The sequence below is a fragment of the Magnolia sinica genome, chromosome 18 (assembly GCF_029962835.1).
Source record: "Magnolia sinica isolate HGM2019 chromosome 18, MsV1, whole genome shotgun sequence".
NCBI lineage: Eukaryota > Viridiplantae > Streptophyta > Magnoliopsida > Magnoliales > Magnoliaceae > Magnolia > Magnolia sinica.
In genome coordinates, this window is record NC_080590.1 from 15,896,702 (window position 1) to 15,909,669 (window position 12,968).

Here is a 12,968-nt window from a genome sequence, read left to right on the forward strand (position 1 = left end):
GAGGGCTTGGGGCCTAATGTTTAAATCTCAGCCCGGAAAGATGGGCCCATTTAGAGTCATGAGCCGCAATGAACCAGACAGAGTACGTGGCGTTGAACCAGAGGCGGTTTCGAAACTAAATAAAATAACGTTTGCAGAAGAAACTTATACCACAGCGTCACCGTACCGATGTGTAAATGACATCCAATCCATCCATAAGGTAAGCACTCTTGTGTTTTCGATGGAGCCGAAAAATTAGTCTAAGAAAATAATCAGGTGGTCCATACCAAGTAAAATAATGACCATAACCTCTAAAAACAGAGAGTCAATTCCTTTGATCTCTTCGCTCTATATGAGATGATCAGAAAGCTTCCATTTTCAATACACGTTCATCTACTTTAATTTCTCAGCCAACCCCAGGCATGGATTTTCTCTCCTCTTTACTCTCCTCTCTTCTCATCTTAGCAGCAACAGCGATCCTCCTTCTCTTCATCTCCTTCTCCATTTTCTTATTCAGAATCTACACAGGAAAATCAATCAACAGCTCTCTCTACCCACCTGTAATCGGAACCGTCTATCACCAGTTTTTCTATTTCAACAGGCTCTATGATCAGAAAACCGACGTCCTCCGTCAGCACCGGACGTTCCGTCTCCTTGGCTTATCTCACAGCGCGGTGCACACGGCAGACCCGCGGAACGTTGAACATATCCTCAAGAGCTCCTTCGAAGATTACTGCAAGGGCGAATATGACTGCACCATCGTTAAGGACCTCTTCGGTGATGGTATCTTTGCCGTTGATGGCGATAAATGGCGCCAGCAGCGTAAGCTCGCTAGCTTTGAGTTCTCTACCAGAGTCTTGAGGGATTTCAGCTGCGGCGTGTTCCGGAAAAATGCCGCGAAATTGGCAGGAATCGTCTCCGAGTTCGTGGCCACCAAACAGGCCTTTGATGTCCAAGTGAGTACTAAAAACCAGCAGGTTTTAAGAAAAAAGAAAGAAAGAAAGAGAAAATAATTATCAACAGTAACCAGTTGTAGGTTAGATCAGGATATCTAAGCCGTAGGGGTGTTTATGGGTACCTGGACCCACGGGTAACCAAGGACCCGAATTGATTTCCTAACGGGTGCAGGTCTCGTTGCGTTGGCCGCTTAAGAAATCGGGTTGGGTTCGGGTGTCATGGGTTTGGACCCGGTAAGAAAAAGGATCTATCCGGGTCTGTCTGGGGTCCATCAACTTGGGCTAGTTAAATGGGTCAGTTCGGTTCAAGTTAGTTTTAATAATACTATTACACACACTAGAGGTTCTTTCTCCACGTGTGTGCAATCTAATCCATCCATCACGTGGGCTCAGTGATCGCTAAAAATCAGGCTGCTCCACTCATCAGCAGAGCTATAAATGATCAGGTTTGAGATGAGTTTAGCCAAGACTAGACCTGCCCATTTACTAAATAGGTTTGGTCCAAATTTTAGACCTAAACCCTCTTATCAAATATGTGAGTCTAAGTCGGATATGAGTCCAACCCATCAGGTCCATTTATAAATGGGTTTAGATTTGGTAAAGGGAGATCCAGCCAGACCCATTTATAAATGGGTGGGGTCTAACAGGTCACATCTAGACCTTGAACTTGATCAATCCACTTATAATAGGTCTAAGGTATTTGGTCGGGTCTAATGGGGTTTAGGTCACTTATATTTTATATCAAAATTAATTAATATTAATTAATAATAAAATATCAATTAATAATATTAAATTTAGTAACTTCTTGTAATAAAAAAATATAAATAATTGTGCAGGTAAAGATCAAAATGATAGAGATAATTATCTTTACTTGATATGTTACTCCACTTTAGCAATGGTGCAGTCTCCATGAACTCTCCTTAATGTTGGTTGCATCTTCAATTTTGATGCAAGCATTGTCCAAGAACTTGAAATTATCTCAAATATTATTTAAAGAAAAATATTTATAAAAGTTAAAATTTCAAGAAATAAAATTAATAATTTAAAAAATTAAATAAGATATATATCCTATGATTCAACGCTAAATCCATCCTCCAACTCATTACAATCATCATTCACTTTTAGTATATGATTGTTTGACTTAAGATTTATAGATATTACACATAAAATGATAAAATCTAGTCAATAAATATAGGAAATAATTTTCTATATTTAGTTAATTATTTAATATTAAAACCTTAGAAGCTAAATTTACATACCTCCAGAAATTGCAGCTCGAAGCTAATCCTGGGAATATGTTAAAGCTTCTACGGTGTTTGGTGCTAAGCATTTTTGTGGGTTTAAAATTGGGTTTGAACAGATTCGAGTTTGAATGGGTCCCTTGCAACATATACCATTAAACTCGCCCATTTACTAAATGGGTCATGGTCCTGTCTAATATAAAGGAAATCAGATCCAGACCCATTTAGCAATTGGGTTTGTTCTTGGACTCAGTGCCTTACCATTTAACAAACAAGTCGGTCTGGGTGCATCGGTTCTTGGACCTAGACCCATACCATTTAACAAATAGGTCGGGTTTAGGTACCCCATTTGGTCCACGCACCCATTTACAAACCCTACTCATCAGCCACCTATTGAGCTCTCGGATGTCCCACACATGTGACATGTTGGCACATGAGAGGCATTGTATGTTAAGCTGACCTACAACTGGTTTTAGGTATCACGACTGTTTAAAGAGAGATTCTTGTTTCCATTATCTGGAACTAGATGAGATGGGCTTTCTTTCTTTCAGGATTTGTTAATGAAATGCACGATGGATTCAATATTCAAAGTCGGATTCGGCATGGATTTGAATTGCTCGGGGGGAACGAACAAGGCCGGGAATGAATTCAGCACGGCATTTGATGAATCGAGTGCGTTGGTCTATTGGCGTTATGTTGATTTCTTGTGGAAGATCAAACGATTCCTCAACCTTGGATCAGAAGCCGTTCTTCGGAAGAACATCAAGGCAATCGATGCTTTTGTGTATGGAGTAATTCGTAACAAAAGAGAGCAGCTGTCTTATCAAGGCGATTATGTACGTATCCTACACACGATTCCATGTGATCCATAAGGCCACATTTGGATGCCCAATCAAATAGAATTGCAATAATTCAATTAGATATGAATTCAAATGAATTGCAATTCAGTTGAATTCAAGATCCAAATGCACCATAGAGCTACTGAGTGTTTGAATGTTGTTTTCATGAATCCAATTGCAGAGTGACAAGGAAGACATACTTTCAAGGTTTCTTGTGGAAGGCAAGAAGGATCCGAGCAAGATGACAGACCGCTATCTGAGAGATATAATACTGAATTTCATAATCGCCGGTAAAGACACGACTGCAAACACGCTTTCATGGTTCTTTTACATGATGTGCAAGAATCCTCTAATACAGGAGAAGATCTCACAACAAGTGAGGGAAATCATCGACTACGATGATAAAGGAAATGTGGAAGATTTTGTAGGAAAGATAACAGATTCAACACTGGACAAGATGCAGTATCTCCATGCGGCGCTGACGGAGACTTTGAGACTGTATCCTGCTGTTCCTGTGGTAACGATTTCTCTGAGGTCCCAATAACCATCTTTCATGGACATGGTTGAGTCAAGTCCTAGTTACTGAGTTTGGATTGACTCGCCATCGTATTGGCCGAGTCAAGCCTTAGATGAGGCTCACTCAGTCTCAGCTCTGGCCTTTAGCTCGTGGCAAATGTGTGGTTTGCTGGGTGGACAGTTTTGTGCAAGTGGGCATGTGGTTCGGTGATCCAGACCGTTGATTTGATGGTGGCACCACCATGGACTGGGGATGGCTAGAAAACTCTTGTTGATTGGATGGTCCTAACAATTCAATCCTTGAACTTTATTTTCGTTGAATGTGGACAATGCATTTTTCTTGATCATCTGTTCGTAGTCTACCGATGGAACAGTTTGGATCTAACGGTCTATAGGAGATTTGGCCATACGCATCCATGATTAGGCCCATCAGATCAACAGTCTGCATTAGTGATCCATTGGTCAAAATGTATTGGATTGAATGCATTGGAAAACCGTGCATCTGTGAGGTATTAGGACTGTCAATGGGCCAGGTTGGACCATCAGGCCTCCGGCTGCTGGAAGCGGATTGGGTGGTCTACCACACACCACCAACCTGGCTGGTGTGGGTACGTGTCGGGCGAAGGGGAACGCTGACGTTCCTCCAGCTCCGAGTTATACAAACGGTTCAAAGGAGATCAAAGTTAAATGCCCCATAATGATGTATTTATTATATCCACACTGTTCATCCATTTTTTGAAATCATTTTAGATCTTGATTTAAAAAATGAGTCATATCCAAAGATCAAGCCGATCACTCCATTTTTTGAAATCATTTTAGATCTTGATCTAAAAAATGAGTCATATCCAAAGATCAAGTGGACCACACCACAAATATCAGTGGGACAATGATTCTCACCGTTAAAACATTCGTAGGGCCCACTATAACGTTAATTTTCTATAAAATCTGTGCATAAGGTCAAACAGACTTGGATGAAGAGGAAAAACCAATATATCATATTGATCCAAAAATTTTGTGACCCCAAGAAGGGTTTCAATGGTAGACGTTCAATCCCCCAATAATTTTTGCATTGTGGCCCACCTGATCTTTGGATATATCTCATTTTTCGGCTCAAGTCTTACTACGAGCTCGCCAAGTGGACAGACGGTTTGGATATAACTCATACCTCATGATGGGACCTACAGACTTGGTGACGTCAACACATCAGCCAGGTCGGTAGTGTGTGGTACACCAGGCAGTCCGCTTCCCCGGCTGCGGGCCACCAAGGGTTGGGTCTAGATCTAATTTTGTTCGGCCCATGATCTCAGATACGATGTTAAGGCCCACCGATGAATAGGCCCGCCCTAGATTTAATAAAATTGCTCCGTTGAGCGGAAACGGATTGGCTACTCCCCCTGACACCAGCCAATGGCTGATGGTCGGTGCTCTGTGGGTCCACCATGATGTATGTGTTTCATCCATTCTGTACATATATTTTTAAAGATAATTTTACAGTACGAGGCCAAAAATGAGACATATACCAATCTCAAGGGGATCACATTACAGGAATCAGTGTTGAATGAGCTTCAACGGCCATAAAAGTTTTGGATCAAGCTGATTTTTGTTTGTTACCTTCATCTGGACCTGTATGACCTAATCAATATATTGGATGTCAAATAAACAGTACAGTGGGCCTTAGGAGGATTTTAATGATGGATATCCAATCACTATTGTTTTCATGTGGTGTGATCCACCTAGATTTATATCCCTCTAATTTTTGGTATAAATCCCTAAAATGATCTTAAAAAATGGATGAACACATACATCATGGCGGGTTCCACGGAGCACCGACCACCAGCCACGGGGCTGGTGTCCAGGGGAGTAGCCAATCCGTTTCCCCGTTGAGCATGCTCGAGTCTCAGATCCGCTCGGACAAGACCCGTGCAACTCATCCAAGTTGACTGGGACTCGGTCGGACCCGTTCTGGTTTGATCCGATCCAGCCATTTTCTGGATGCTACTCTACACAGGCCACATTAATAAAGTTACGCTGAAAGGATGTAATAACCCAAATTTGTATAGTAATTTACACACGCTTGTACTCACACAAAACTACTATACATGGAATGTAGTAAACATCTAGACACAACTGATTATAAAAAGTCTCCTTACCAGCTCTTTTGGTGGGTGTGCTTGAATTTCGGGGACGAAATTCTTGTAAGGGTGGTAGAATGTAATGACCCAAAATTTTGGTACACGTGCGTACACATACATGTATGTACAATTGCCTTCATTGGAGTATACACACATAGACCCATGCATACATCCACGCACCCATGCACACATGCATCTATCGGCTCATGTAAATTATAACCGTTGATGTGTGATCGTTTTGCTTAGTGTGAACTATTAATTGATGTCATTAATGATTACATGATTTTTGTATAATATATATAAGTTTATTTATAATGCACTCTCTCAACTCATATACTTAAGACCACGTGTTTAATTATTAACTAATCCAAATCTAGCCAACATCAACTATTGACTGTGCACTGAGATTAATCTAATCTTAACCACTAGATTGTTGTTAAAAAAATAAAATAAAAAATCAAGAACAACCCATTTTTTTTGTGGGAACCAAGTCCACCGTCCGCTTGTGTGTGGCTCACCTGAGTTTCGGATCAGCTTCATTTTTTGTCTTATATCTTCTCTTGGCCAGACCGAGATGATGGACGGATTAGATTTAAATTATTGTTAATGGGACCCACTATATCTTAAAAAATAAAAATAAAATAAAAAATGAAAGTTATATCTTCCGCACGACTAAACCACTTTCTCCACTTTTCTTCCTTTTTGTACGGTAATGGCCGCCGAACCTCCCACTAAATGAAACCGTCCCATAATTCCACTCCTCCATTCCATTACGCATCATTTATAAAAAAAGAAAACAAAAAGAAAAAGAGAAAGAATCGAAGGAATCAATCAAATGAAAAAAAAAAAAATTAGAGTGGGAGAGAGAGAGAGCGAAAATCAAGAGAGGGATTAAGGCGGGACCGGATCGTCGACTTTAAGGTAGGTGATCTTAACCTGAAATTTACCATTTTCAGTTTTGTTATGTTTAATTAATCCAAATTTTCGTAGAAATATTATTGTCAGTTGAATATTTTTTTTGTAGGGAATCTACTCATTTAGGAATTTCTATTTTTTTATATTTAATAATGAAATAAAATAAATTTACAGAATAAAATAAATAATTTATTTAAAATTATTTTATTAATTCTTAAATGTTTTTGTTAAGCAAAAACTTTTTATTAAATTAAATTTCAAATAAATTATAATATCCTACAATATTTTACAGTATAAACTGAATATATAATTAATTATTTAAAGAATTGATGATTCATTAGGTAGAATTGTGTATATAAGTGATGTAAGATTGATGAGTATATATAAGCAAATATGATTATGAAAATAAAATAAAAATATATAATAATAATAACAAATTATAAATTATATAATTGTAATACGTAATCAGTATTAATATGATATATAATAAGATATATAATAAAATAAAATAAAATAAAAAGGCTTATAAGATCATTAAGGTATAGTAAAATATAAATATTATGTTTCATAATAATATAGTAGTAATACAATATAATTGTATGTTAAAAAAAAAATAATGAAAAAATATATAACATAATTAAAGTAAACATGTGTAAGATAATATTATATTACATAATTAATACATAAGTATTTAATATTATTTATATGATTATGTTATAAGTAAAAAAATTTTATCTGATAATATATAAAAGTTTTAATAAATATAATTTATTATTTCTAAAAAAAAAATTATGTAAATGATGATATTAACAATTTAACATAAAAGTAATATAATAATTATATTAAATGTATCAAACAAGAGTAAATTTATTAATTTAGATAATCAATTATAAAATAAGGTTAATCATACTGACATAATGTTATAACAAATAATTTATATAATAATAATAGTATTCAAAATTCAAATTAATAACTTTCTTAACCTTATTTAATTTAGATTTAAAAATAAATAATAATAAAATTCTGAATTTAGGTTTAAATAGTTAGATAAAATAATAATAATAAAAATAAATTTTAAATTATCAAATAATAATTTAATTACATTATTAATGTTATATTATATAAATCAGTGTGATAATTTTTGTTATGTAAAGATTAAAATTCAAATTTTATTTCTAAAATTTGAAGAGTTAATTAAATTAAATTTAAATGAACTTAAGTTTAAGAAAATTTTCAAATTTTTGGAATTAAAACTAAATTGATTAGATTTTTATACTTTGGAATTCTAGTGATTAATGTATATTTAAAACTTTATTAAATTAAAATTTTTATAAAGTATAATATTAGATTTTTAACTAAAAAAATATATGTATATCTTTTCCTTGTAGTTCCAAATTTTTGTTTAAATTAAAATTTAAATAATTTATCGATTAAACCTAAATATACATTCACAATGAATTATCAAAGAGAAATTAAAATTTGTTATAAAATAATCAAGTTATTTCAATATGTGTGTGTGTGTGTGTGTGTGTGTGTGTGTGTGTGTATTTGTCAAGTTTATGTGATAAATAAAATAAAAATTTTAATTTTATAATTTAGTGAATAAAAATAATAAATATTTTGATGCTAATATTTAACATTATTTAAGTAAAAAAAATAATTTAATTAAAGTTAGAATTTAAATAAAATTTCTTGTACATTATTTCAGTGTAATTCCTAAATTAAATAATAGTAAAAATAATATTTTATTTAAGTATTTAAATTATTAAAGTTTTAATAAAATGATATCTAAAATTATTAATTAGAAATAAAAATTTATATTGTTGATATTTTAGATGGTAAAACAGTAATTTATCTTACATACCATATCAGCCCAACAACACAAACAGTAGAAAACCTTGATTGGAAACAGCTATGGTTAAATAGACTAACCTGAAATCCAAACCATTCATTAAATAGACCACTTAGGTGTTATTTTCTTTTGGTAGATGGTGTCCTGAAACTCAACTTCTCACGCATCCAGCGAGTGTAGACAGCAAGTTAATGCCATGTGTTGCGTCAGTGGGAGAAACTCGTTGAGAGCGTAAGCATGGGTCAGGTCTAGCATGCGACGCTAAGTAGGTCGTGGGCGTATGGTTTAGTCCAGAAATCGACGGTCCAAATATCAGGTGGGTGATTCTCCTCCATTTATGAACTTTCTGATTTTATGTATTTTAGAATATTTATTTATTTGACATAATGACTTTAAATTAATATTGTCAAATTCCTTTATACTTAATATCTACTTTTCTAAATTTTAGCATGTACTGAATCTGATTAATTTGTAGAGTTAGATTTTAATCTAACTTTTATTTATGAAATTTGGTGTTAGGATTTAGACCTTAAATCTGTATTAAAGTAATTGATTTATATTGATTGGTTTAAAATAATATTAATAATTTGATTCTAAATTTTGATTTTCTTTCTTCTTTTTTTTTTTAAAAAAAAGGGCAAAGAAAATAACTTGATGTTTCAGTAAATTTCAGGAATTGAATTTTTACGGCATCGAATTTCTGCACATTTGTATAGAACTTGCATTGTTGTATCGGGATTTAAATAATTAAATTATTTCGCTACTGATTTTGGAATAATTCATGACATGCATTCATCTCTACTGATTATGGAATTATAGAAAAAGAAAGAAAAATGAGGAAATGATTGTGGTATTAGCAAGTAGGGCAATCGTGTCCCTTGGGTGAAAGACCCTAAAGCCAGCAAGTAGGGCAATCGTGTCCCTTGGGTGAGAGACCCTAAAGCTAGCAAGTAGGGCAATCGTGTCCCTTGGGTGAAAGACCCTAAAACCCGTTGGATCCTTCGGAGTCTCCTTTGTGTACGGCGTATGAGTACAATTGTGTGCGCGGACATACGTCAGAGGTACAACTGGAGCAGTAGTCTGACTAGCTAACGTATAAATGAGTCCCTCACCATGAGGTACTGGTGTGTGGGCGTTAATGCAACGTGGTCATACACCTAGGTACGGTGTTGTAAGATGTGATGATTATTTAATTTTATTCTTGAATTCATGATAGTGTGGCATTCAGTACGTCTTTATGATTCCAGCATCGCATTCATGTCATATGAAATATTTAATATTTTGATTCATGTTTTGGAATTTGAGAGTACTTTTATTATTTATTCGTTTGATATAAATCTAGAAATTTCATATTTGGTTGGATAAGATCCCACGAGCGGTTGTGCTCATACCCAAAATAACAGTGTTTCAGGGCATCAGAGTTTAGTCAAAGGCAAAGTGGAGTGAAGATCCAATCATCAATTTACTTATCTTTTATTTGTACCGATGGAAAAAAAAAATGTATAATAAGAATTTAGAAGTGAGTTTAAGATGTAATAGTTAAATGTTATATTTGATGAACGTTGTTATTGTAATGAAATTAATTAAGTGTAGTTGTGAATGTTTAATATTAAATCATGACCTGCGATTCGGACCTGGGTTTGGCCACATTAATAAAGTTACGCTGAAAGGATGGTTCAGACCACCACTGTGTGTAGATAAATGCAGAACATTGAAAAGAATATTTTCAACGGCCAGGATCATTTTTCAAGCATGACTAGTGTATCATAGATCATGGGCTGGTCCCATTTCCATCCATGTGTGAAAATCATCACCATCGTTACTAATGCATGGCAGGATGGGAGATGTTCAGAAAGAGATGATGTCCTTCCAGATGGTTACAGAGTGAAGAAGGGAGATGGAGTGTACTATGTGGCTTATGCCATGGGAAGGATGACATACATATGGGGGGATGATGCTGAGGATTTCAGACCCGAGAGATGGCTCCACGACGGCCTTTTCCAACCCGATTCACCTTTCAGATTCGTATCCTTTCATGTTAGTACCCTTCCCTATTTTCTTTCATTTTCATACGCGTTCTGTACACAATCACACATATGATGCTGTGAACAGCTGTAATATAATGCATCTTTCATCCGGTTGGCCTCACTTGGCATGTCATACGGACTTATAAAAAGTTAGAACACCCGGTGGGGCCCACCAGATGAACGATCGGGTGTCGCGTTCGAGATGTTCACTCAGCATTTCTGGGGCCGTTGGATTGATGATTAGTACGTGCGTGTTGATATGCAGGCGGGTCCACGGATATGCTTGGGAAAGGAGTTTGCATATAGACAGATGAAGATAGTGGCGATGGTTCTCCTTCGTTTCTTTAGATTCCAGTTGGAGGATGAGAAGAAGCAAGTTACGTACAAAACCATGTTCACACTCCATATTAAGGAAGGTCTCAATCTTCGTGTATTTTCTAGGATGGGGTCCACGTATTAAATGCAAGTAACCTGTATGTAGTGGTTACTTGGCATTTAAACACAGCTCTCTCTCTCTCTCTCTCTCTCTCTCTATATATATATATATATATATTATAAAAAGAGTACTATTGGAACATATATAGATATATTCATCCTGGTTTTAAATGATATAAATATAAAGTGCGCAATTATTGTTCAAGGAGCTGTAGCCAAAATGACAAAGAAGGTGTGAGTCACTATTTCCTATTTGTACAAATACAGCCTTACTTTATGAGATTTGTCATTATTTGAAAATTAGTCGTAGAATATTGGTTGCATGGTAAATGATATGAGCACAAAATAAAGTAAAACTACAATAAAGGTTGTATTATAAGAGAAATTTAACAATATAATAAATAAAGAGTAATGTAAAAGAAAATAATACGAGAGTTGCACTATTTAGCCGAACTAGAGAAGAAAAAGTTTTACACTTTTTTGAAAGAGATGATTAGAATTCTTAGATCTTTTACTCTACTATAAAATCTTTAATCACAGGATGGCGGGCTTTAATAAGATATGTAAGTAGGGAAGGAAGAATCTTTGCACTCATTAACAAGAAAAGATTAATGAAGCTCTTCAATTTGCTCCCTATTACAGGCACTTCTCATATGGAACCTATGGGAATTGAAAATAGTCTTAGAGAAATGGGAATGTTTTACCCTTTTTTATAGGATGTAAGTCTTTACTTAATTTTCAAGGCCTTTTGTAGTGTTGAAAATGAGAGGTGTGTAGGGTTCTTATAGGTGAGGGTGATGACATTTTTATTATTAGTGGGTAGTAATTAACAGGTGAAATATTGTATGGGTTGTTGTGATTGGCTCTTGAAAACTCTTAGACACTTGCTATCTTCTTTTGGATGGTTGGGGTGGTGATTTGATAATTTAGGTGAAGTTTATAGGTAAGGATATAAAATGGTTTTATGTTAATGATTTTTTTTTAAAAAGATTTGAAAGTGACTTATGATGAGGAGAATGTAAAAAAAAATTAAAATTTGAGTAAATAATGTCATAACTAGGTCATTGTAAATAATGAAAATCCAATCCTCGCTTATGATCCGTAACTAAATCTTGACATTTAACTAATTGATCCTTACTCTTTCTCCGGTATTAGACTCCCAGGAGTTTCAACAGCCGGTCAAGGGTTCGAGTATCCATAGGTGGTGAAATCCTACTACGGCCTAAGTGTGTGTGCGTGTGTTAAAAAAATAATAATAAAATAAAAAAATTTGATCGTTGGATGTGGAGACACCTAACAGTTTCTTAACCAAAAAAATGTGGAAGTGAATTTTGAATTTTTGTTATCACTTGATGGCTAATTTGGCATTATTTTAGGGTTTGGATAGCTCAAACTAGACTTTGGGGCGGTTCAAATTGGATTAAGGGGTGATGTGGATGGAGGTATACTAACTTGTACAAAATTAGATGAGACGAGTAATTCAAGGTTTTTGTGTGAAAACGAACCTTCTGATTGGGCATAATCAATAATCATATAATTGGATGGAGGCCTCCGGCCATAAGAGCCCCAACATAGATACCGGATCCAAACCAATAAATGATGAGTCATCTATAGCATTTGATCTAAGACTGTCCAAATGGTGGATCAAAACCTTCCAAAGACCATGCATAGCTTTTCATGTTTGTATAAAGGGAAAAATTAAAATTTCTCTTATCTTTATAAGGTCAAAGGCAAAAGAGTCATTTTATGTGGTCAACAATCAATGATTTCATTTAATGATCAATTTTAGTGAAAGTTGAAAACAAAGCGCTTTATGATCATATATTGAAAATGGGAGAAATTATCTAGTAACGTTGAAAAGGAGGAAGGTTGTTTGGCATATAGCTAAAATATAAGGTGTTATATGTAAAATGCTCTTTACTTTTAATCGTTAGACTATTGGGTACCACCCTTCCTTAGTCAAGCACAGCAGAGTGACCACTATGATGTATGGGTTTTATCCACATCGTTTAGTCATTTTGCCATATCATTTTAGGATATAAGTCCAAAAAATGAGGCAGAACTAAGGCTCAAGTA

The 12,968-nt window shown here is 35.0% G+C and overlaps 1 protein-coding gene across 1 annotated transcript; it reads left to right on the forward strand.

Annotated features, from left to right (window-relative positions):
• The first annotated feature begins 155 nt into the window (after positions 1–155).
• Positions 156–10,960, forward strand: LOC131233009 (cytochrome P450 704C1-like). Its single transcript, XM_058229564.1, has 5 exons — positions 156–935; positions 2,728–3,012; positions 3,197–3,532; positions 10,267–10,467; positions 10,723–10,960. The coding sequence occupies exons 1-5, from the start codon at positions 402–404 to the stop codon at positions 10,915–10,917; spliced, it is 1,551 nt and encodes a 516-aa protein (XP_058085547.1). The 5' UTR covers positions 156–401; the 3' UTR covers positions 10,918–10,960.
• The last annotated feature ends 2,008 nt before the right edge of the window (positions 10,961–12,968 follow it).